This window comes from Stegostoma tigrinum, chromosome 1, assembly GCF_030684315.1.
Source record: "Stegostoma tigrinum isolate sSteTig4 chromosome 1, sSteTig4.hap1, whole genome shotgun sequence".
NCBI lineage: Eukaryota > Metazoa > Chordata > Chondrichthyes > Orectolobiformes > Stegostomatidae > Stegostoma > Stegostoma tigrinum.
Window position 1 is genome coordinate 178,151,783 of NC_081354.1, and position 27,297 is coordinate 178,179,079.

Here is a 27,297-nt window from a genome sequence, read left to right on the forward strand (position 1 = left end):
GATTCTACTTGGAGTTTGGTGTCCCAACTTGGTTTTCATTCCTAAATGTTTTTCAGGCAACCATGACTGTGTATGACATTCCAGATTTAACAGGAGGAAAAGGAACCCTAGGGTCCATTGTCTTTTCTGAATCGTTCCTGGAATCAAAGCTGTTGCTCAAAGAAAATGGTAAGTGGAATAATTGGTTATGAATTAATTTTACAGCCCGTTTAATTGAAAAACAAACCAACAATATTTATTTATCTTGACACACATTTTCCCTCTGGGTAACAATGGGGAAGAGTTGAAGAGATCAGCATGTTTCTGTGATCACAGAGTTGAGGACTTGATCCAGAGTTTCTTGCTCCTCAGTGACTGAGATGAATGAATAGAGTCTTGCACATCCACATTAGCAGATAATGTTAACTAAGAGACAGGGAGAAGACTAAGCAGAAGCAAAAATTTATAAAGGTTTGTAGACTGATCAACTAAGAGGACAAACCTTTATTCAGTGAGAAGTATTGCACTTTGGATCCAAGAAATAACAAAAGGAATATTTTCCTAATGGTGAAGGACCAGCTACTGTTGATAAGAAAAGTAATTTTGATGTCATGCACACATTACCAAAAGCTACTTCCCAGGTACAAAAAAAACCTTACACAAACTTGTTTATGTACTTGATTTTAAAATGAGCAGACTTGAATGCAAGGGTGTAGAAAATATATTTCAATTATACAGAATATTGCTTAGATATTATCTGTAGGGCTCTTACACTCTGTTTTGGACAGCACACCCTAGAAAATATGTAATGATCTCTGAGGCCAAATTGCATGAAATTTATATTTCATTCAGCTTAGAATGTTCTGGGACAATGAAATTAAGAATTGGCTAGAGTACAGTCGGCTTTGCTGGGCAATCCAGAATGAAGTGGCTAATCAAAAATTAGAGCCAGTTCAGGGCTGAAATCGGGCACGTGTGAAAATTGACATGATCTCCCAAATTTGTGAGGTTGGCGACTGAAATTTTCAGGGCATAGAGCAACAGATTGTTATTGTGCCTGGTATTTAAAAAGTATCTAAAGTGATTCAGTGAGTTGAGGTACAAATCTTTTCTCATGCCTCTTTTGCCTTTGAAGTAAGGTTGGCAATGAGCTTGGTGGGGCCTCTTAATTACTTTATACAGATAAAATTGTAGTTGGAGATCATAAAATGACGGATTACTAAATAGCTCCTTGTATCAACTCCCGTAGTACATAATGTGGAGGTGCCAGTGTTGGATTGGGGTGGACAGGGTCAGAAACCAGACAACACTAGGTTATAGCCCAACAGGTTTATTTGAAAACAAGCTTTTGAAGCCTCACCCCTTCTGCACCTGACACATGTGTTATGTGACCTCTGAATTCATAGTGCATAGAACAAGGATAAGGTGCAACAAAAATTGAAAGTAAATGCAGGAGAGGAACTAATTAGATTTACAATAAGCTTGTTTTTAAAAAGTCAGTTGCAGAAATTATGAAGTTAAATAATGGTAAATTGCAAGTTGGAAATTGTTCTCTTGTAATGAGAAATTATATTCGATCTACTATTTGGAGAAAAGGGTGATAAACATGAAAGTGCAGGCCAATATTTGAGCAAAAGTGTTGGGACGTTAATACAATCTGTTTTCTAGATAGTGACTGAACATTTGGTCAGGTATGAATGAATTCAGAAACCAAGTACAGCCCTTCCAACTGATGAGAGAACTTTAAATGAAAATAGGTTAACCTCTCACTGATGTTTGAGTATCTGGAAGGTCATTGATAGGAAAGATGTTGAATTTTTCATTTGATAACTGTAGGAAGACTACTTCAAACATTTCTGTTGTGTGAAGCCATTTTTTTCCAATTTGAATGTAATCGTTGATGTCCATTTGTAATAACATATAGATCTTTTCAATGATTGATTACCATGTAACTAAATGGCAAAAAGTAAAACTTAATGGTCTGCCAAACCAGTTTGCACTCTGGGATCCGACTTGGAGCATGACCATCAGCTAGGAGTGTAGTTGTCATAATCACATTGAGATAAATGAAAATGGGAAAAGGCTTGAGTGGAGGACGTTTTGGACTGTTTGAATCAAACCGCCTACCTTTAGGCTTGTAATCATGTAACCACTTAGTTGATCAATCATAGACTTAGGTCCCATGACAATTTGCTACAATCTGCCTTAATCTCACCTGGAACATAGAACATTACAGCACAGTACAGGCCCTTCGGCCCTCAATGTTGTGCCGACCCGTCATATCGATCTCAAGCCCATCTAACCTACACTATTCCATGTACGTCCGTATGCTTGTCCAATGACGACTTAAATGTACCTAAAGTTGGCGAATCTACAACCATTGCAGGCAAAGCGTTCCGTTCCCTTACTACTCTCTGAGTAAAGAAACTACCTCTGACATCTGTCCTATATTTTTCACCCCTCAATTTCAAGCTATGCCCCCTGGTGCTCGCTGTCACCACCTTAGGAAAAAGGCTCTCCCTATCCACCCTATCTAACCCTCTGATTATTTTAAATGTTTCAATTAAGCCACCTCTCTACCTTCTTCTCTCTAATGAAAACAGCCTCAAGTCCCTCAGCCTTTCCTCGTAAGACCTTCCCTCCATTCCAGGCAACATCCTAGTAAATCTCCTCTGCACCCTTTCCACAGCTTCCACATCCTTCCTATAATGCGGTGACCAGAACTGTACACAACACACCGAGTGCGGCCGCACCAGAGTTTTGTACAGCTTCACCATAACCTCTTGGTTCCGGAACTCGATCCGTCTGTTAATAAAAGCTAAAACACTGTATGCCTTCTTAACAACCCTGTCAACCTGGGTGGCAACTTTCAAGGATCTCTGTACATGGACACCGAGATCTCTCTGCTCATCTACACTACTAAGAATCTTACCATTAGCCCTGTACTTTGCCTTCTGGTTACTCCTACCAAAGTGCATCACCTCACACTTGTCTGCATTAAACTCCATTTGCCACCTCTCAGCCCAGCTCTGCAGCTTATCTATGTCTCTCTGCAACCTACACCATCCTTCGTCACTATCCACAACTCCACCGACCTTAGTGTCGTCTGCAAATTTACTAACCCATCCTTCTACGCCCTCATCCAGGTCTTTTACAAAAATTGCAAACAGCAATGGACCCAACATCGACCCTTGCAGTACACCACTAGTAACTGGTCTCCAGGATGAACATTTCCCATCAACTACCACCCTCTGTCGTCTTTCAGCAAGCCAATTTCCGATCCAAACTGCTATATCTCCCACAATTCCATTCCTCTGCATTTTGTACAATAGCCTATTGTGGGAAACCTTATCGAACGCCTTGCTGAAATCCATATACACCACATCAGCCAGTTTACTCTCATCTACCTGTTTAGTCACCTTCTCAAAGAACTCAATAAGGTTTGTGAGGCATGACCTTCCCTTCACAAAACCGTGCTGACTATCCCTAATCAATTTGTTCTTTTCTAGATGATTATAAATCCTATCCCTTATAACCTTTTCCAACACTTTACCAAGAACTGAGGGTAAGGCTCACTGGTCCATAATTACCAGGGTTGTCTCTACTCCCCTTCTTGAACAGGGGAAGCACATTTGCTATCCTCCAGTCGTCTGGCACTATTCCTGCAGACAATGACAAGTTAAAGATCAATGCCAAAGGCTCGACAGTCTCTTCCCTGGCTTCCCAGAGGATTTGAGGATAAATCCCATCCGGCCCAGGGGACTTATCTATCTTCACCCTCTGAAGGATTTCTAATACCTCTTCCTTGTGAACCTCAATCCCACCTAGTCTAGTAGCCTGTATCTCAGTATTCTCCTCGACAACATTGTCGTTTTCTAGAGTGAATACTGTTGAAAAATATTCATTTAGCGCTTACCCTATCTCATCTGACTCCACACACAACTTAACACTACTATCCTTGATTGGGCCTAATCTTACTTTCGTCATTCTGTTATTCCTTAAATACCTGTAGAAAGCCTTAGGGTTTACCCTGATCCTATCCGCCAACAACTTCTCATGTCTCCTCCTGGCTCTTCTGAGCTCTCTCTTTAGGTCTTTCCTGGCTACCTCGTAGCCCTCAAGTGCCCTAACTGAACCTTCACTTCTCATCCTAACTTAAGCCGCCTTCTTCCTGTTGACCAGAGATTCCACCGCCTTCGTAAACCACGGCTCCCTCACTCTACATCTTCCTCCCTGCCTGACAGGTACATACTTATCTAGGACACACAGGAGCTTTTCCTTGAATAAGCTCTACATTTCTACTGTGCCCATCCCCTGCAGTTTCCTTCCCCATCCTATGCTCCCTGAATCTTGCCTAATCTCATAGTAATTGCCTGTCCCCCAGCTATAACCCTTGCCCAGTGGTATACACCTGTCCCTTTCCATCACTAAAGTAAACATAACAGAATTGTGATCGCTATCACCAAAGTGCTCACCTACTTCCAAATCTAACACCTGGCCAGCCTCATTACCCAGTACCAAATCCAATGTGGCTTTGCCCCTTGTTGGCCTATGTACGTACTGTGTCAGGACGCCCTCCTGCACACACTGGACAAAAACTGACCCATCTATAGTATTCGAACTATAGTGTTCCCAGTCAATATTTGGAAAGTTCAAGCCCCCATGACAACTACCCAGTGTCTCTCACTCCTATCGAGAATCATCTTTGCTATTCTTTCCTCTACATCTCTGGAACTATTCGGAGGCCTATAGAAAGCTCTCAACAGGGTGACCTCTCCTTTCCTGTTTCTAACCTCAGCCCATACTCCCTCAGTTGACGAGTCCCCAAACATCCTTTCTGCAACTGTAATACTGTCCTTGACCAACAATGCCACACCTCTGCCCCTTTTACCATCTTCTCTGTTCTTACTGAAACATCTAAATCCTGGAACCTGCAACAACCATTCCTGTCCCTGCTCTGTCCATGTCTCCGAAATGGCCACAACATCGAAGTCCCAGGCACTACATTTTAGTCCCAGAGATAGTAGGAACTGTAGATGCTGGAGAATCTGAGATAACAAGGTGTAGAGCTGGATGAACACAGCAGGCCGAGCAGGAAGGCTGACGTTTCGGGCCTAGACCTTCCTTTTTGCATGCATTGAAAAATTGAAGTTGGTGAATACAATTTCTTGGAAAACATTTTTATTAGTGAGTAATTAGTGCTGTTTGCCTATTATTGGTGCAAAATCTGTTCTATTGGGCAATCTCATTTCGTGACCACAATGTGGAGGTGCTGGTGTGGGATGCGGGTGGACAAGGGCAGAAGTCAGATGACACCAGTGATAGCCCAACAGGTTTGTTTGAAATCACAAGCCTTTAGACCGTTGCCCCTTCAAGAGGTGAAGTGAGAGAAAAGCACCCAGGCACAGAATTCATAGGCAGAAGGATCAAAAAATTATACACATGGTGCAAGTGGAGTGTCAACAGGCTGAATGATCGGTCTCTGCAGGTGATCAAGATTGTCACATGCTGTGAATAAAGTATCAACAGCTGAGTATCAAGCAACGTGATGACCTTTTAATCCGAATAAATGAGGTACAGAGATAATTACAGAAAATTTAAATCATAAGTGGTGCTGGAGACAAACCAAATGACAGGAAAATGTGCTAAGTGTAAGAGTCACCTACCGAGGGTCTAACCAGCGTAATAAGTAATCCAAAGCTGTTCAAACTACGTAAGGTAGAGAGATTATAAGAATTCATCAAGGTGATGGTATCAAAACAGAACAGTGTGGTTGGGGCCACTCGTAGCACAACATGAATCCAAAATCATGGTTGAGGCCGTCTTCATGGGTACGGAACTTGGCTGTCAGTTCTGCTCAACGATTCTGCGTTTTTGAATATCTTGAAGGCTGCTTGGAGGACGCTTACCCGAAGATTGGAGGTTGCATGCCCTTGACCACTGAAATGTTCCCCGGCTGGGAGAGAACATTTCTATCTGGTGATTGCTGCACGGTGTCCATTCATCTGTTGTCATAGTGTCTACACGGCCTCACCAATATGCCATGCCTTGGGACACCTTTGCCTGCAGCGTATGAGATAGACAGCATTGGTTGAGTCATCTGCTTTATCTGTCATGTATGTTGTGGGTGGTGTGATAGTAATATCCATATTGATAATATGACATGCCTTGCAGAGTTTACTGTTGTAGGGTTGTGTGGTGTTGTGGTCAATATTGTCCTGAAGGCTGGGTAGTTTTACCGTGAATGATGGTATGTTTGAGGTTTGGCGGTTGTTTAAAAGTAAGAAGTGGGGGCGTAGGAATGCTGTTGGCAAGATGCTTGCCATCATTGATAATATGTTGAAGGCTGCGTAGGACATAGTGTAGCTTCTGCACTCTGGGGAAGTACTGGATGAAAAAAGGTACTCTGTGGATCGTATCCAGTGTCTGTCTTCTGAGGAGGTTGTTGGAGCTTTTCGCTGTTGCACGTCGGAATTGGTGATCTATCAGTTGAGTATTGTAGTCTGATCTTATGAGGATGTCCTTCAAACTTTGTAGGTGCCTATCATGTTCTTCCTCATCCGAGAAGATCCTGTGCATGCGCAGGGCCTGTCCATAGGGAGTGGCATCTTTAAACGTTTTTAGTGTGGAAGCTAGAGAAATGCAGCAACATGAGGTTATTTGTGGGCTTCTGTTAGAGTGAGGTATGAAGGTGTCTGTTCTTGATGGAGATGCGTGCATCCAATGATGAGACTGATTCTGAAGTGTAGTCCATGATAAGTCTGGTGGGATGAAATTTGTTGATATCGCTATCTAGTTGTTTCAGTGATTCTTCGCTATGAGTACAAAGGAAGAAAATGTCTTTGTATCTGTTTCTGATGAATAGTGTTGGTCGGAGGTCCTGTGCAGCAAACAAGTCTTGCTTGAACTTTTGCATGAAAATTGGCATATTGGAGAGCAATTTTGACCCTGCGGTTGTTCCATGTGACTGGATGAAGAACTGGTTTTCAAAGGTGAAGACGTTGTGATCATGGATCAAGTAGATGAGTTAAAGGTTGGCACTTGGAAATTGCAGTTGGTATCCAGTACTGTTGCAGTGATGCTGTCATCGTTGGGGGCTACTGGTTTAGAGTGCTGAAGCAGCCATGTGCCAAGGAATGTTTCTGGTTCAACTGGTCAGTGGGTGCTGAGTTTCTGTCAGAAGTCTTGTAGTATTGTGACAGAAGCTGAGGGTTCCTTGTACTTTGGGTTTCAAGGTGTCCTGGACATAGCCAGAGAGGTTCTCACACAGGGTCCCGTTTCCTGATGTGATTGGCTGCCAGGTGTGATGGCTTTGTGTATGTTCGGAAGGCGGTAGAAGTTTCCTACGCTAGAAGTGGGATGAGAGTGTATCGTTTACTTTGAAGGCCTGAATCAAAGGTCTTGATCAGTCTGTTGAGTTGCCAGATTTGGTCTTTGTTTGGATTGGCAAATAGTTTTTTGTAATGTTTCTAGTTGCTCAGCAGTCGGTATGCCTCTCTGCAGTACTCCATTCTATTTTTATGATGGTGGCTCTGCGTTTGGCTTGATGACAATGTCATGATTGATCTTGAGAGCATGGATGATGTTTCATTGTGCTTGGGTGGTGTTCTGTGCTATCTTGAATGCACCTGATGAATCTGGCATTAATGCATTTCCTGATGGCTTGAGCACACCTGTCTAGTCTCAGACAGCAGTTTTCTGGAGGGATCCAATTCAACCCTTTCTTCTCTGGTCTCTGCACTGCGGATCTCTCTGTCCACTATTCCAGCTTATTGGTAATCTTATTGAGCTGTCCGTTGACATCGTCGAGTTTTCCTTAAAAGAGTTCCTGGAGCCTCATTCGCTGAATGAACTCCTCTGTTTGCTGCAAGACCAGTGGGGTCCATTTTAGTAGTGGGGCAGGAATTGAGTCCTCAGCTGAGAACTTTGATTTCATCTGGTTGATGGGTGTGGTCAGACAAATTGAGGGATTTCCTGTTGGAGATGCAGCAAGGATGCTATGGCAACCGATGAATGGACGTTGTTGCAACAATTGCTGGTGGAGGATGTTCCCTCCCAGTTGGGGAGCCCTTCAGTCAAGGACATTCAGTCTCTGATCTTCTGGTAACTGTCCTTCAAGGTGCCCTTTGAGATGCAAAACAATGCAGAATCGCGAGCGTAAACTGATAGCCAGATTTCCTACCCATGAAGACGGCCTTAGCTGTGATTTTGGGTTCATATTGTGCTACGCGTGACCCCACCACACTTCTGTATCTGTAAAATTTTCCTTACTAATCTGTTTTGACACCATCACCTTGACAAATTATTATGATCTCCCTACCTTAATTAGTTTGTACAGTTTTGGATTACCTATTACTCTGGTTAGACCCTTGTCTTTCGACTCTTATACCGATTTGCGTTATCCCAGTCATTTGGTTTGCCTCCAGCAACACCTTATTGTTTAATTTTTTGCAATTGTCTGTTTACCTCATTTAATTGAATTATAGTCATCCCTTTGCTTGATAGTCAGCTGTTGGCACTTCTTATTCACACCGTTTGATACTTTTGATCACCGCAGAGACTAATTATTCAATCTATTGACACTCCACTTTATATGAACTGTTGGTCTCCCTGCGAATTGATCCCTCTGCGTATGAATTCTGTGCCTGTCTGCTCACTTCACCTGATGAAGGGGCAGCGATTCGAAAGCTTGTAATTTCATTTAAACCTTTGGACTAGAAGTTGGTGGAAGTGTTTTTGTTTCCTGACCCGGGACAAAGACTCAGGAACCAGGCAGGATTCAGGCAAATGGAAGCTGTTTATTCAAGCAGAAACCTGTTAATGCAGGGAGAGGGCGAAAGGATCTTCCCTGAATCTGGCTTTGGAAGATAGACCTATGACACACCCTCTGCTTTTACTAAGAAACAACAACATTTTTATACATTTTGTGTTGTGATCATTAAATGTAACATATTCATTGCCCTTCTCTCTTCTCACCCCCCCCCTCCCCCTGCCCAGTCCAAACACCCAATCCTGTGGGATGCTGAATCAGTGATGGGCACTTCTGTGGACAGGCCCAGGTTTCCATGATCTTATTGTATTACCTCGACATTGTAATCTGCAGGCTTTGGGATTTTCCCATGCATCCAATTCATTCGAGTTCCAAAAGTTTAATAGCTATGCTCTTTCGGGTCTTTCTCAGGCTTGTTTATCTGTAAGGACAGCTTGAATTCTATTACCTATTGGAATTTAGTAATGTCTTTTCTCACATTCAGTTGCTCCTTTTATTTTCCCACTGATCCAATAAAAATATAAAAATGCAATGTCAGTTTATTTTAGCTAATTGCTATAAGGTTAACTTCTGTGAAAAATTTAATTGTAAGTGTAATGTTCTACAGCCACGACTGTCAGCATTATGTAACTTATGGATTGTAAGCAATCTGTCTTGTTTAGGGCACAAGAAAAGGCATCTCCCAATGCTAGTTAACCTTCACGTCTAAGCTTAAATGTTTTAAGGCTTGTATTATATCCTGTTCATGTATGGAACCAATTGGTACGATTTAGAACACTTTTTACCTAGAAAGTATTTAATATTGCTGGTAGCTTCGAAGAGGCCACTATTTAGTATGAAGTAACTTTAACTGTTATCCTTGTAGCTGCTTAAGGTCCATCTAGCACCTGATGTTATTCATTTACTGGGACAGTCTTTTGTTAATGAGGCTGGAGTTGGTCATTCATCTGTCCTAAGGCATCCTTTTGTTGTGATATGCATAAATATACATATACATCAATAAGACCATAAGACATAGGAGTGGAAGTAAGGCCATTCGGCCCATCAAGTCCACGCCGCCATTTAAATCATGGCTGATGGGCATTTGAACACCACTTCCCTGCACTCTCCCCGTAGCCCTTGATTCCTTGTGAGATCAAGAGTAGATAAATGATCTGGAGGAAGGTGTAGATGGTCTGATGAGCAAGTTTGCAGATGTCACTAAGATTGGTGGAGAAGTAGACAGTGAAGGGGATTGTCGGAGAATGCAGCAGAATAAAGATAGACTGGAGAGTTGGATGGAGAAATGACAGATGGAGTTCAATCCAGGCAAATGCGAGGTGATGCATCTTGGAAGATCCAATTCAAGAGCGAACTGTGCAGTCAATAGAAAAGCTCTGGGGAAGATTGATGCACAGCGAGAACTGGGCGTTCAGGTCCATTGTACCCTGAAGGTGGCAATGCAGGTTGATAGAGTGGTCAAGAAGGCATGTGGCATGGTTTCCTTCATCGGACGGGGTATTGAGTACAAGAGTTGGCAGGTCATGTTACAGTTGTATAGGACTTTTGTTCAACCACATTTGGAATACTGCTTACAGTTCTGGTCACCACTTTACCAAAAGGATGTGCATGCTTTGGAGAGGGTGCAGAGAAGGTTCACCAGGATGTTGCCTGGTATGGATGGTGCTGGCTATGAAGAGAGGTTGAGTAGATTAGGATTATTTACATTATAAAGATGGAAGGTGAGGGGGGATCTGATTGAGGTCAACAAAATCATGAGGAATAGACAGGGTGGATAGCAAGAAGCTCCCCCCCCCCCCACCCCGCCACAGTTGGGGAGTCAATTACGAGAGGTCACGATCTCAAAGTGAGACGAGAAAAGTTTAAGGGAGATACGTGTGGAAAGTTCTTCACACAGAGCGTGGTGGATGCCTGGAACACGCTGCCAGCGGAGGTGGTAGAAGCGGGCATGATAGTGTCATTTAAGATGTACCTAGACAGCTACGTGAATGGGCAAGAAGTAGACCGATACAGATCCTTGGAAAATAGATGACAGGTTTAGATGCAGGATTTGGATCGGCGGAGGCTTAGAGGACTGAAGGGCCTGTTCCTGTACTGTACGTTTCTTTGTTCTTAGTTCTGTTTGTTCTTTTATCAGAACTGTCTCGGATAGGAACATACAGCATTCTTTTACTGACATTTGAGCTATTCTGTTCAAAGATATAATTGTATTTCATTTTGTCAGCATGCTCCTTAGTCTTGCTTAGCCTCTCTCTGCCATCTTGTCAGCAGGCATGGGCCACTTAGTGTGGTCAAGTACAAGTCACCTTACATATATACGGATCACCCCTACACCTGGTGTTGTCTGACTTGTGATCATTTCTCATGGCAGCTGTGCCTTAATTTGAGGATGACTTCTACTCACGGTCATATGTTACTTTTGAGACTGAACAGGCCAATTCTCAACCTCCCAAGTTTGTTAGTTAGTTGGGGCAGGATATTCGATAAGTAGGATAACCCTTGAGTTCAGAATTTACTTTGCTTTCTTTCCTCCTTTGTCACCAGTATACATCATCCGTGACTCCCTTGTCCGTTCCACACTCCCCTCCAACCCCACCACACCTGGCACCTTCCCCTGCAACTGCAGGAAGTGCTACACTTGCCCCCACACCCCCTCCCTCACCCCCATCCCAGGCCCCAAGATGACCTTCCATATTAAGCAGATGTTCACCTGCACATCTGCCAATGTGGTATATTGTATCCATTGCACCCGTTGTGGCTGCCTGTACATTGGGGAAACCAAGCGGAGGCAGAACACCTCCGCTTGGTTCGCAACAAACAACTGCACCTCCCAGACATTTTAACTCCCCGTCCCATTCCTCAGATGACATGTCCATCATGGGCCACCTGCAGTGCCACAATGATGCCACCCGAAGGTTGCAAGAAGACCAACTCATATTCTGCTTGGGAACCCTGCAGCCCAATGGTATCAATGTGGACTTCACCAGCTTCAAAATCTCCCCTTCCCCCACCGCATCCCAAAACCAGCCCAGTTCGTCCCCTCCCCCCACTGCACCGTACAACCAGCCCAGCCTGTCTCTGCTTCCCTAACCTGTTCTTCCTCTCACCCATCCCTTCCTCCCACCTCAAGTCGCACCTCCATTTCCTCCCTACTACCTCATCCCGCCTCCTTGACCTGTCCATCTTCCCTGGACTGACCTATCCCCTCCCTACCTCCTCACCTGTACTCTCCTCTCTACCTATCTTCTTTTCTCTCCATCTTCGGTCCACCTCCCCCTCTCTCTCTATTTATTCCAGAACCCTCACCCCATCCCCCTCTCTGATGAAGGGTCTAGGCCCGAAACGTCAGCTTTTGTGCTCCTGAGATGCTGCTTGGCCTGCTGTGTTCATCCAGCTCCACACTTTGTTATCTTACATCATTCAGGAGTTTGTGCTCAAACTGCTGCACAACTTGTTGCCATTTTGAACAACTGATTGCAGAATGACCGGGAGATGCTTGCTGTGCTGCTCTTCTTTTAAAATGAGCTTCCATGTAGCTTTGCAATGATTTCTTAGTTCTTGCCTTGGAAAAAGTGGTGATTTAAGAGTTCAGAAAACAGGTCCTGGCTGGGGAGATATTTTCTGGCTATCTGAAGTAGTGCCCAATACATATAGTTAGTTTTCAATCCAGAAAATGTTTGCTGATTTGAAACTGGGTTTGCAGGAATTTTGTTCTCAGAAGAGGTGGAGCAGTTTGGGATTGTACATGGGAGTTGTGAAAAATGGAAGTACTCGTGATTCAAGCATACCAGATTCTTAGGATAGTTACACAGAACAGAGAACAGAACATTACAGCGCAGAACAGGCCCTTCGGCCCTTGATGTTGCACCGACCTGTGAACTAATCTAAGCCCCTCCCCCTACACTATCCCATCATCATCCATATGCTTATCCAAGGACTGTTTGAATGCCCCTAATGTGTCTGAGTTCACTACTTTGGCAGGCTGGATGTTCCACGCCCTTACCACTCTGAGTAAAGAACCTGCCTCTGACATCTGTCTTAAATCTATCACCCCTTAATTTGTAGCTATGCCCCCTCGTACAAGCTGACTCACATCCTCAGAAAAAGACACTCACTGTCCACCCTATCTAATCCTCTGATCATCTTGTATGTCTCTATTAAATCCCCTCTTAGCTGCCTTCTCTCCAATGAGAACAGACCCAAGTCCCTCAGCCTTTCTTCATCAGGTCTTTGCTCCAGACCAGGCAACATCCTGGTAAATCTCCTTTGCACCTTTTCCAATGCTTCCACATCCTTCCTGTAATGGGGTGACCAGAACTGTACGCAGCATTCCAAGTGAGGCCGCACTAGCGTTTTGTACAGTTGCAGCATGACATCACGGCTCCAGAACTCAATCACACTCCCAATAAAACCTGACACACCATAAGCCTTCTTAACAGCACTATCAACCTGGGTGGCAACTTTCAGGGATCTATGTACATGGACCCCACAATCCCTCTGCACATCCACACTACCATGAATCTTTCCATTGACCCAGTATTCTGCCTTCCTGTTATTCTTCCCAAAGTGAGTCACCTCACATTTATCCGCATTGAACTCCATTTGCCACATTTCAGCCCAATTCTGCAGTTTCTCCAAGTCTCCCTGCAATCTGCAACATTCTTCCACACTGTCCACCACTCCACCAACAGTAGAGTCATCCATGAACTTACTAACCTATCCACTTATACCTGCGTCCAAGTCATTTATAAAAATGAGAAACAGCAGTGTTCCTAAAACAGATCCTTGAGGCACACCACTAGTTACCAGACTCCCAGTCTGAACATTTTCCATCAACCACCACTTGTTGCCGCCTTAGAGAAAGCCAGTTTCTGATCCAAACTGCTAAATCTCCCTCAATCCCATGCCTCTGTATTTTCTCCAATAGCCTACCATGTGGAACGTTATCGAAGGCTTTACTGAAGTCCATGTACACCACGTCAACCGCCCTACCCTCATCCACTGCTTGGTCATCTTCTGAAAAAACTCAGTGAGGTTTGTGAGACACGACCTGCCCTTGACGCATCCATGTTGACTATCTCCAATCAAATTGTTGCTTGCTAGATGATTATAAATCCTATCTCTTATAATCCTTTCCAAAACTTTTCCTACAACAGATGTAAGGCTCACTGGTTTATAATTACCTGGGTCATCTCTACTGTCCTTCTTGAACAAGGACACAACATTTGCAATCCTCCAGTCCTCTGGTACTAATCGTGTAGATGATGAGGACTCAAAGGTCAAGGCCAAAGGCTCCGCCACCACCTCCCTTGCTTCCCAGAGAATCCTCGGAAAAATCCCATCCGGCCCAGGGGATTTATCTACCATCACACCTTCTAGAATTGATAACACCTCCTCCTTACTAACCTCAATCATTTCACTTCTAGTAGCCCATAACTCAGTCTTCTCTACAATATTCTCCTTTTCCTGAGTGAAAACAGATGAGAAATATTCGTTTAGCACCTCCAATCTCCACAGGGTCCACACACAACTTCCCACTTCTGTCTTTGACTGGCCCAATTCCTACCCTAGTCATCCTCTTATTCCTGACGTACCTATAGAAAGCTTTAGGGTTCTCCTTTATTCTACCTGCTAATGTCTGCTAATGTCTGCTCATGTCTCTTCCTTGCTCTTCTTAACTCTGTCTTTAAATTCTTCCAAGCGAATCTGTAACTCTCCATTGCCTCATCTGAACCACCTTGTCTCAATGTCACATAAGCCTCCCTCTTCCGCTTAACAAGAGATATAATTTCTTTTGTAAATCACGGTTCCCTTACCTTATCACTTCCTCCCTGCCTGACAGGGACATACCTATCAAGGACACGGAATATCTATTCCTTAAGCCATCTCCACATTTTGATTTTCCCCATCCCCTGCATCTTGCTACCCCATTCTATGCCTCCTAAGCCTTGCCTATTCGCATTATAATTGCCCTTCCCCCCCCATCTATAACTTTTGCCCTGTGATATGTTCCTATCCCTTTCCATCGCTAAACTAAACATATCCAAATTATGGTCATTCTGTCCACAGCGCTCACCTACCACTAAATCAAACACCTGGCCTGGTTCATTACCAAGTACCAGATCCAGTGTGGCCTCCCCTCTTGTCGGCCCTTCAACATACTGTGTCAGGAAACCGCCCTGCACACATTGGACAAAAACTAATCCGTCCGACCACTAGAGTTATAGCAGTGGAAAGGTTGTTTCTCCTTGTGAAGGTGACTACTACGAGACATCGTAATCTCTGAATCAGGGGTCTTCATTTAACACCGATGAAGAGTAATTTTTTTTAAGTCGAGAGTTTTTAGAATTCTTCTCTGTAGAAGGCTAGTTTGTGATATATTTAAGGCTGAGAAAGACAATTTTTTTTCACATCGGAAGGGAATCAAGGATTATAGGAATAAGGCAGCCACATGGTGTTCAGGATTATTACAGAAATTGTGATCCCAGTGAATTGTAGAGCAGACTTGATGGGATGAAAGGCCTGCTTCTACACTGTCTTCTGGTCTTTTTTTTTCAGACTGTGGACTGCAGATTGGGGAAAAAAATACTGTTTGAAATCAAGAAAATTAAGGAAGAACATGTTGCATAAAACAAATGAGTTACTGGTGCTCATTCAGAGTTGCATCTAGAATGTTCTTTTTCAAAGAGTGGGACGAATGCAGAATATATGACTTGATGTGTGTTTACAGGGCTCTTTTGCCCAGAGAAAGTCTTTTGATTTTTGGTTTTCAATCAAGACCAGTTGTCAGCTCAGGAGAGTTCAGCATAATAATATAGATTTGCTTGGGTCCTTCTAAAGTGGTTACAGTCTTGTGTTTGGACAATATCGGAGAAACATCCAGCCTGCAAAGAGAAAGCATCTAAAACTCTTTCTTCTTTGTGTGTAAGGAGTAACAGAAAATCTGGTAGCTGTTCTTACTCACTATTTCCCTATGAAGTGCTCTCTCTGAAAATTGCCTGTTGAAAGAGAAAAAGTAGAAAAGCTGCCTTCAGAGACAATAAAAAGGGCAAGTTTTCAACATGTGAAAGTAAAACAATATGTACAAACAACCTTATCTCACGAGTGAAGAACTGATAGGAAATGGAAGGAACGGAACGAAATGCATCTCATCAACTCATCTGGTATTTTTTTGGTGTCTCTTGTCTTTTCTGCTGAGTGCAGTCATTTGCACGTTGTTGGTGAGCCTTGTCTGCAGTTATCAATTTAGTTTTGGCATGGAAGCCAAATTGAGGTAAATATTTTCCATCTGTTTTTAATGCTGTCACCAGTTTATTAAGATTCTTCCTGGCTTTGAGCTACCATTTCTGTGATAAGATTAGTTACTTTGGATGTGGGTTGGTGTGATATGCAATAAATGATGGCATGGAGCATGCCCCAAACATATCTCTGTATTTACATGGTAGTTGGGGCGGCACGGTGGTTCAGTGGTTCGCACTGCTGCCTCACGCTGCCAGAGACCTGAGTTTGATTCCACCCTTGGGTGACTGTCTGTGTGGAGCTTGCACGTTCTCTCTGAGTCTGCATGGTTTTTCTCCTCGTGTTCCGGTTTCCTCCCAAAATCCAAAGATATGCAGGTGAGGTGGATTGGCCATGCTAAACTGCCCATAGTGTCTGGGTGGGATACTCTCAGGGTCACTGTGGACTTGTTGGGCTGAAGGACCTGTTTCCATATTGTAGACATTCTATGATCTGTGGTTGAGGATACTGTATTTATTGTCAGACCAGAATGCAATGAAATGTCATTCAGATGTCAAACTGTGGTTATGTGGTAAGTGCTGACCTTGATCCTGTTGAATAAGGGTAGGCGATGGCCTAATGGTATTAATCAGACTATCAGTCCAGAAACCCAGTAGATGTTCTGGGGATCTGAGTTCGAATCCCACCACGGCAGATGATGGAATTTGAGTTAAAAACAAAAGTATGGAATTAGGAATCTACCGATCAACATGAAATCATTACCGATTGTTAGAAAAACCTATCTGGTTCACTCAAGCCCTTCAGGGGAGGAAATCTGCCACCCTCACCTAGTCTTGCCTACATGTGATTCCAGACCCAGAGCAATGTGGTTGACTCTCAACAGCCCTCTGAAATGGCTTACCAAGCCACCCGGTTTGACCAATCACTACAAAGTCTCAAAGAAACGAAACTGGACAGATCACCTGGCATCAATCTAGGCACTGGAAAAGACAACGGCAGAAACAACCCTGTTGACCCTCCTCAAGAACATCTGGGGATTGTGCTAAAATTAGGAGAGCTGATTCTCAGATTAGTTAAGCAACAGCCTGACATAGTAAAACTCACAGAATCATACCTTACAGCCAAGGTAGCAGACAACACCATTACCATCCCTGGATATGTCCTGTCCCGTGGTGGCACTGTGGTATACAGTCGGGAGAGTTGCTCTAGGAGTCCTCAGCATTGACTCTGGACCCCATGAAGTCTCATGGCTTCAGGTTAAACATTAGGCAAGGAAACCTGCTGATTACCACATACTGTCCTCCTTCAACTGATGCATCAGTACTCCTCCATGTTGAACACCAGTTGGAAGAAGCACAGAGGATGGCAAGGGCACAAAATGTATTCTGGGTCGAGGATTTCAGTGTCATCCACCAAGAGTGGCTCGGCAGCAGTACAACTGATCGAGCTAGTCAAGTCCTGAAGGACACAGCTGTTAGACTGGGTCTGTGGCTGGTGGTGAGGAAACCAACGAGAGGGAAAAACATACTTGACCTCATCCTTACTATCTGTCAGCTGCAGTTGCATCTGTCCATGACAGTTATCAGTAAGAGTGACCATTGCCTTCATAATGAGAACAACCTCCATCGTGTTGTATGGCACTATCACTGTGCTAAATGGAACAAACTTCGCACAGATCTAGCAACTCAAGACTGGGCATCCAGGAGGTACTGTGGGTCATCAACAGCAGTACAATTGTACACTGGCACAATCTTGAACCTTGTGGTCTGGCATATCTCCCAGTCAACCGTTACTATCAAGCAGGGATCGATCCTGGTTCAGTGGAGAGTGCAGGAGGGCATTCCAGGAACGGCATACCTGAAGATGAGGGTTTCAACTTGAAGCCACCAAACAAAACTACTTGCATGACAAGCAGCGAAAGCAGCGAGTGAGAGACACAGCTAAGCAATCCCAAAACTAATGGATCAGATCTAATCTCCGCAGTCCTGCTAAATCCAGTCATGAATGATGGTGAACAATTCAAAAACTCACTGGAGGAGCAGGCTTCACAAATATCCCCATCTTCAATGATGGAAGAGCCCAGCACATCAATGCAAAAGATAAGGCTGAAGCATTTTTGGTAATCTTCAGCCAGAAGTACGGAGGGGATTATCCAACTTGGCCGCTTCCAGTGGCCCCCACCATTACACATTACCCATGCCAGTCTCAGTCAATTTAATTCTCTTCACGTGATATCAAGAAATGGTTGAAGAAACTGGAAACTTAAAGGCTATTGGCTTTGACAACTTTGCGGCAATAGTACTGAAAACTTGTGCTCCAGAACTTGCTCCCCTAGGCAAGCTGCTCCAGTATAGTTACAACACTGGTATCCACTCAACAATGTGTAAAATTGCCCGAGTATGTTCTGTACACAAGAAGCAGGACAAATCCGACCCAATCAATTGCTGCCTCATCTGTCTGTTCTCAATAATTAATAAAGTGACAGAAGGTGTCATCCACAGTGCTATCAAGCAGTACTTGATCAGTGACGGCCAGTTTGGGTTCTGGCAGGGCCACTCAGCTCCTGATCTCATACAGCCTTGGTTCGAACATGGACAAGAGAGCCAAATTCCAGAGGTGAGGTGACATCAACAGCCCTTGATATCAAGGCTGCATTCGACTGAGTGTGGCATCAAGTAGTCCAAACAAAATTGGAATCAGTGGGTATCAAGGGGCAAACTCTCCAGTGATTGGAGTCATACCTGACACGTAGAAAGATGGTTGTGGTTGTTGGCAATCAGTCATCTCTGCAGGAGTTCCTCAAGGTAGTGTCCTAGGCCCAACCATCTTCAGCTGCTTCATCAATGACCATCCCTCCATCATAAGTTCAGAAGTGGGGATGTTCGCCGATGATTGCACAATGTTCAGCACCATTCTTGACTCCTCAGATACTGAAGCAGTCCTTGTTCACGTGCAGCCATATCTGGACAATATCTAGGCTTGGGCTGAGAAATGGCAAGTGACATTCGCAACACACAAATGCCAGGCTATGACCATCAATAGATAAGAGACAATCTAACCACTGTCCCATGACATTCAATGGTGTCACCATCACTGAATCCCCCACTGTCAACATCCTGGGGGTTGACATTGACCAGAAACTCAACTGGACTCACCACATTAAGACGGTGATGACAAGAGTGGGCCGGAACCTGATAATAGAATGGCGAGTAACTCCCCTCCTGACTCCCCAAAGCCGGTCCACCATCTACAAGGCCCAAGTTAGGAGCGTGATGGAATACTCCCCCCTTGCCTGGATGAGTGCAGCCCCAAAAACACTCCAAGATTGATACCATCCAGCATAAAGCAGCCCATTTCGTTGGCACTACATCCACAGGCATTCACTCCCTCCACCACCGACGCTCGATAGCAGCAGTTTGTCCTCTCTACAAGATGCACTGCAGAAATTCACCAAAGATCCTCAGACAGTACCTTCCACACCGATGACCACTTCCATCTAGAAGGACAAGGACATCAGACATATTTGCAATACCACCACCTCCAAGTCACTCACCATTCTGACTTGGAAATGTATCGCCATTTCTTTACTGTTGCTGTGTCAAAATACTGGAAATCCCTCCCTAATTGTGGGTCAACCCACAGCAGGAGAACTGCAGCAGTTCAAGAAGGCAGCTCACCACCACCTTCTCAAGGGCAACTTGGGATGGGCAAGAAATGCTGGCCCAAGCAGCGACACCCACATCCTGCAAATGAATTGAAAAAAAACTAAACCATGTATGGTATTTACTCAGAATATTTGCCATTATTGCATTTTTGACATCCTTCACTTGTTTTGCCATTGGAAACATTTTTTTCTTTGGTGTTCATGCATGCTGCTTGCTTGTTTCAAATCTCCTCTCAACATTTTATACTCTAAGGACTGTGACTCAGCTTCTGTAGAATGAAAACAAAGTAGTTGTGGATGCTGGAAAATTTGAAATAAAAACATGAAGTGCTGAAGTTGGTGTCCAGTTAATTTTCTAGTACCTGATGCACTGTACTGACCAAATCTGACTCCAGGACATTGACTCTGTGCTGAAGATAATCAAACTGCAGTCTCTTCATGCGGATGTGGTTGTCGTAGATTACATTGGCATCCACCATTTCCCATTCATCACTGTTCTCTATCTTCTGTCCCTGAAACACATTTTTATCCATATTCGCACTGTCCCTTTAATCTTTCTGTCATATTGTGGATAATTTTTTTTAAGTGCTGGACTCAACTAGTACAATGCACATTTTGGTGGTTTCCCACTTTCTAACGCTGGTAAGCTTGAGATAAATCAAACCTCTGCTCCCGAGCAGGACCTGTTTCTCCTGTCACCCCAATGCCATCAAACCTACCTTTGCTCCTGGTCAAACAGTGTCTTCATTCTCATATCCTCATTCTTCCTTTCAAATACCTTCATAGCTTCATTTACCCCAACTTTAATTTCCTCCACCCTCGCCATTAGCCTGAGTTATTTACGCTCCACTCATCCTGGTTGCTTGTGTATACCAATTTTAATTGCTCCACCATTGGTTGACTGATTTTAGTAGTCTAGGCTCCAAACTCTAATGTGCTTCCTACATAGTCTGTCTATCTCTCTCTTTGCCCTTTGGGTCATTTGTAGAACCTTCCCATTTGGCCAAGATTTTGATCGTCTGACCTAACATCTCTTACATGACTCGGAGTCACATTTCTTTTGTCTTAGAAAACATTCTCGGATGTGATTTGTGCCTTGATATTAAATGTACTGTATTTATATAAGCCAGTAAGTATTTAAACGGAATAATGAGTTGTTGTTCTCTGTGCACTGCAGATGGCACCATGTCCACAGATAGCAGCTACATAATTCTTACAGCAACTGTGCCTCGATATGTGTCCTGGATGGTAAGTAACTTGAAAAAAGACATTTACAGGATATTAATGTCATGGTTTAAAACAGCAATCCAAAACTAATGGGTCTTATTTAGTTGTACTGAATGATTTACAGCTGTTCCAGTTTCTTCAGACATAATGGCCATTATAATGGACATGGCTAGCATTCTGCTCATTGATCACGCTTCCTATATCGCTGTTAACCAGATGATGAGTTGCCATCTTGAACTGCTGTAGCTTTTTGGGTGGACATGTACTCATTGTGTTGCTTAGCAGGGTCTTCCAGGATTTTGATTCAGTAGCATTGAAAGAGTAGAGATATAGTTCCATGTCGGGACGATCTTTGTCATTCATGGGATGAGTGTTGCAGTATAAGTTCCACCCTCGTTTAACTTCTGAGAATGTTTTGTTTAAAGTACTTTCTTGTGCAGCAGTGTAGTTTTAGCAGTTCATCCTACAATCGGTGTTTGAAAAGTAATTCTGTGTAATTCTCACCTAAACGGTAATAAAAAGTTGCTAGGCCACCATTTCTTGTCCGCTGCTTGTTGCCTTTGTAAAAGTGGTGCTGAGCTGCCTTTTTGCACCACTGCAGTCCTTTGACTATAGACACATCCACAATGCTGTTAGGAAGGCAGTTCCACTCTCTCTGAGGCAGTGAATGAATAGCAGTGTATTTCCCACACCGGATGGTGAGTAGCATGGAGGGGAACTTCCAGTTGGTGGTCCTCTACAACTGCTGCACTTGTCCCATATGGAAGTGGTTGAGGATTTAAGGAGAAGTTCTGTGTTACATTTGTAGATGATATACATTGCTGTAGCTGTTAAGCTTCGGTGGTGGAGGCAATGAATGCATGTAGGTATGATGCCAATCAAGAAATTTGCTTTATCCTAAATGGTTTCAGGCTTCTAGAATGTCGTTGGAGCTGCACATATCCAGGCAGAGGGGACTATTCATCACAAGCTTAACTTGTGTATTTGTAGATGGTGGACAAGCTTTGGACAGTCAGGAGGTGTGTTACTTGTAGCAGAATTCTTTGCCATAGTATTACATCCGCAATATTTGTAGCCAGTTTTTATTTTTAGACCCTTAGTGCAAATTGACAGGCCTAAGGGCTTATCTGCCTTAAGTTCGATTTTGGTTTTTTTTTCTGGGGAGTCAGTGGTAGAAGTTCCACCCTCATTTAATATCTGAGCATGTTTTGTTTAAAGTACTTTCTTGTGCAGCAGTGTAGTTTTAGCAGTTCATTCCACAGTCAGTGTTTGAAAAGTAATTCTGTGTAATTCTCACCTGAACAGGTAATAGAAAGATTATTAGACTGCAGGCTTCGTTGAAGCTGCAAGGCAAACTAATATTATGGAATACACACGCATTTGCGAAAGGAAATTTCGTATTTGTGATGTGGCCTCGTGCAAATTCTTGGGTTGCTGTACTTTCACCTGTTGTGCTTATTTTACTGCAGTTCTGTTCTGTTGGAGACACTTGATTGCCAAATGTGAAACACTTCTGTGTAGCCTCGCCCCCATATTCCTTTGCTATATTTTAAAACTTTTATCTGTTGTCTTTTGTGCTATCCTAAATATTGAGTGGTAAACTCAGTTATAAGGTGTCATATGACACACAGGTTGTTCGGCCCACCTTGTCCATATTCACCATAGAGTCATAGAGATATACAGCACAGAAACAGATCCTTCAGTACAACTTGTCCATGCTAACCAGATATCCTATAAATTTAGTCCATGTCCCTCTAACCTCCTCTTCGTTATACCCATTCAGATGCCTTTTTAATGTTGTAATCATACCTGCCTCCATCACTTCCTGTAGCTGCTCATTTCATAGATGCACCACTCTGTGTGGAAAACGTTGCCCCTAGGGTCCCTTTTATATCTTTCCCTGTTCATCTTTAAACGTATGCCCTCTAGTTTTGGACTCTCCCACCCAGAAAAAAGACCTTGCCTACTCACCCTATCCATGCTCCTCGTGATTTTACAAACCTCCAAAAGGTCATCTCTCGGCTTTTGACGCTCCAGGGAAAATGGCCACAGCCTATTGAGCCTCTTCTGATACTTCAAACCCTCCAAATGTGACGACATTCTCAAATCTTTTCTGAACCCCTTCTAGTTTCAAAACATCCTTCCTGTAGGAGGGAGACCAGGCTTGTGCACACTACTCCAGAAGTGGCCCAGCCAATATCCTCTACAGCTGCGACATGACGTCCCAACTCCTACACAAAACGCACTGATCAATAAAGGCAAGCATAGTGTCACCTGCAAACTTACTAACTCTACCTCCTCTGTTGACATTCAAATCATTTATATAAATGACAAAAAACAGTGGACCCAGCACCAATCCTTGTGGCACACTGCTGGTCACAGGCCTCCAATTCGAAAAGCAACCCTCCACCACTGTCCTCTGTATTCTACCTGTGAGCCAGGTCTGTATCCAAATAGCACGTTCTTCCTCTCTTTCATGTGATTGAACCTTGCTAACCAACAGACCCAATAAACACTAAACTACACTATTTTCCTGCTCTTGATCCAAAGCTGATTATGCCCTCATGTCTTAAGTATTCAGCCACGTGCTTTAAGTGTTGCAAAACTACCTGCCTCTGCCATTATCTCAGGCAGCACGTTCCATACATCTACCACTCTTTGAATGAAAAAGTTTAGAACATAGAATACTGCAGCGCAGTACAGGCCCTTTGGCCCTCAATGTTTTGCCAACCTGTGAAACCAGGTTTGTTTCTCAGATCTTCTCTGAACTATTCACCTCTAAGCTGTTCACCTTAAACTTATGATCTCTGGTTTTGGACATGCCTGTCATGGGGAAGGGACTGTCACAATCTCCTCTGTTTATGCTATCATAATTTTGTGTACCTCGTTTAGATCCCCTCCTCGTTAGCCTCGCCTGTATCAAGGGAAAACAGTCGCAGTCTATCTGGTCTGTTTTCGTAACTGAGACTTTTTATCCCAGGCAATGTCCTGGTGAATATTTTCTGCACCTCTCCACTACAATCACATCTGATCGTGTAGCTACCAGAACTGTATTCAGTATCCTATTTGTGGCTCAACCAATGTTTTATAAAGTTGTAATAGGACTTTCTTGCTCTGATGTTGTATGGCACAGGTAATGAAGGCAGTTATCTTGTATGCCTTCTTCACTACCCAGTCCACTAGTGCTGACACCTTCAGGGATCTGTGGAATTGTACATCAAGGTCTCTTTTTGTCCCTCAATACTCCCTAGGGATTTACCACTCATTGTCTAAAGCTGTCTCTTTTCAGATGTCCCAAAACGTATCACCTTGCACTTAGCAGGATGAAATTCCATCTGCTGTCGCTCTGACAAATTTGCCAACTGATCAGTATGAAATTGTAGGCTTAGACCATCCTCATCACTATCAATAGCACCCCCAATTTTTGTCATCTGGAAACTGACTCATTATTTTTATAGTCATATCCAAGTAATTAACGTATAAATAAACCATAAGACTCCCAGCACCGATCCCTGTGGTACCCCCCTGGTCACCAGGCTTCCAATCACAAAGGCAACCCTCCATTGTCACCCTTTGTCTTCCATTTATAAGCCAGTTTTGGATCCAGTTTGCCAACTTGCCTTGGATCCCATGGGCTCTTAACTTTTAGACCAGCCTTCCATATGGGACCTTTTTCAAAACTTTTACTGAAGTCCATGTAAACTAATTCAACTGCACGATACTTACCAGTATGCTTAGTCACCATTGCAAAAAAGCGAAGTAGATAATGATTAGTTAGAGACAGCTCCTGAGTCATAGAGCGGTACAGCACGGAGATAGGTCGTTTGGCCCAAACTGGACCATGCTGACCATGGTACCCACACAGCTAGTTCCAATTGCCCACATTTTGGTCCGTATGCCTCTAAACCCTTCTCATCCATGTACCTATCTGAATGTTTTTAATTGATGCTATTGTACCTGCCTCAACCACTTTCACTGGCAGCCCTTTCCATTTACGCACCACTCCCTGCATGAAGATGCTACCCCTTGGGTCCTCCTTAAATCTTTCCCCTATCACCTTAAACCTATGCCCTCTAGTTTTCGATTCCCCATCCCTGGGAAGAAGATGATATGAATCCATCCTATCTACGCCTCCCATGATTTTACACACCTCCGGCAGGTCGGCCCTCGTTCTACAACATTCCAAGGAACAAAGTCCTATCCTGGCCAACCTCTCCCTATAACTTGGGCCTACTAGTTCTGGCAACATGCTTGATATCTTCTTTGCACACTTTCCAGTTTTAACTATGTCTTTCCTATAACAAGGTGACCAAAGCAGGACACAATACACCAAGTGTGGCCTCACCAAAGACTTGCACAACTGTAACATGAAGTCCTAACTCCGACATTCGATGCCTTGACAGATAAAGCTTAATGCTTTCTTCACCACCCTGTCTCCCTGTGATGCTGCTTTCAACAAACTATGTACTTGTGCTCCTAGATCCCTCTGTTTCACAACACTCCTCGAGTCTTAGCATTTACTGTATTGCCTGCCTTGATCTGACTTTCAAAAGTGCATCACTTCACACTTAACTGTATTGCATTGCATTTGCCAGTCCTCAGCCCATTGCTCCATCAGATCGAGATCCCCCAGTAATTTTTGATAAGCCTTCCTCGCTACCAGTGATATCTCCTAATTCAGTATTATCCACAAACTCACCTGTCCACTAATTAGTATCCACTAATCACCCCTTATACATTCACATCTGGATCATTTATGTAAATAAGAAATAACAAAGGTCCCAGCAGCGACCCCTGTGGCACATCTCTCGTGACAGGCTTCCAGTCCAAGAAACCACCTTCAACCATCACCCTCTGCTTCCTACCATCAAGCCAGTTTTGAATCCAATAAGCTAGCCTCCCTTGGATCCCATGCAACCTCACTTTCATGACTAACCTGACCAAAAGTCCATGCAGACCATATCGACTGCCCTACACTCATCCACCCCATTGCTTACCTCTTCAAAAAACTGAAGAATTTGTCAGACATGACTTCCTGTCCAATACCTTGCCTGCCACTGATGTCAGGCTCACTGGCTTGTAGTTCCCTGGCTTGTCGTTCCACCCTTTAAGAAAGGTAGCAACGACATTAGCCACCTCCTAGTCTTCTGGAAATTCATTGGCGAGGGATGAAGCAAAAATCTTTGCAAGGGTCTCTGCGATTTCTTCCCTAGCTTCCCACAACATCTGAGGATGGACCTGATCAGGCCCAGGAATTTAATCCACCTTCGTGTCATTAAGGCTGCAAATGCCACCTCTCTGGTAATGTGTATCCGAACCAGAACATGCCCCATTTTTCTGAAGAAGGGTCTAGACCCGCAACGCCAGCTTTCCTGCTCCTCTGATGATGCTTGGCCTGTTGTGTTCATCCAGCTCTCCACCTTGTTATTGCACATATCAGGCTCCTGCTTATTGACGACGTCTCTGCGTTCAGCACCATAATTCCAAACAAACTCCTGTTTAAATTCCGAGACCTATGTCTTGGCTCCTGCCTCTAACTGAATCCTTGACCACCTGAATCACAGACCCCAATCAATAAGAATAGGCCACAACATCACCTCCACCATAATCCTCAGCACTGGTGCCCCGCAAGGCTGCATACTTGGCCCTCTATTATACTCGTTATACAGTCACGACTGTGTGGCCAAATCCTCCTCTAGTTTCATTTAAAAGTTTGTGATGATACCATTGTTGTAGCTCAGATCTTCAACAACGATGAGACACAATACAGGAAAGAGATTGAGTGCTTCAGTAAAGACAGCAATCTCTCCATTTAATGTCAGCAAAACAAAGGAGCTGGTCCTTGATGTGAGGAAACAGAGTGGAGGGCATGTCCCCTGTCTATATTAGTGGTGCTGAGATGGAGATGGTTGAGAGTATGTTCCTGGCAGCGATGATCACGAACAATTTGTCCTCGTCCACCCATGTTGATGTGATGGCTAAGGATGTACAACAAAACCTCTATTTCCTCAGGATGCTAAGGAAATTTGGCATGTCCACAAAGACTCTGAGCAATTTTTATAGATGTGCCATAGGAATCACCCTGGCTGGATGTTTCACAGCGTGGTATGGCAACTGGTCTTCTCAAGACTGCAAGAAAGTACAGACAGTTATGAACTCAGCCCAGTACACGATGTAAACTAGCTTTCGATCCATTGACTCCATCCCCCCTCCTTAGCCCTAGTCATATTCTCTTCTACCCTTTATTGGGCAGAGATGTAAAAGTTGGAGTACAGGCATGAATAGATTTAATTACAGCTTCCTCCCTGCTGTTATCGGACTTTTGAATGGACCTCTCAAATGGTCATGTTGATCTGCAGGGGTTTGGAAGTGGTGACAGTAGTCTGATTTGTAAATGTGACCTATCAATCAGTGTGGT

The 27,297-nt window shown here is 43.8% G+C and overlaps 1 protein-coding gene across 3 annotated transcripts in view; it reads left to right on the plus strand.

The window, feature by feature from the left end:
- The window catches only part of dnaaf9 (dynein axonemal assembly factor 9), a 258,377-nt gene that overhangs the window by 118,600 nt on the left and 112,480 nt on the right, over positions 1 to 27,297 (plus strand). For all 3 annotated transcript variants that reach the window (XM_059650397.1, XM_059650389.1, XM_059650395.1), the window contains 2 exons: positions 57 to 168; positions 20,830 to 20,900. In XM_059650397.1, coding sequence (XP_059506380.1) covers positions 57 to 168; positions 20,830 to 20,900 — 183 coding nt within the window. The remainder of the gene's footprint in view (positions 1 to 56; positions 169 to 20,829; positions 20,901 to 27,297) is intronic.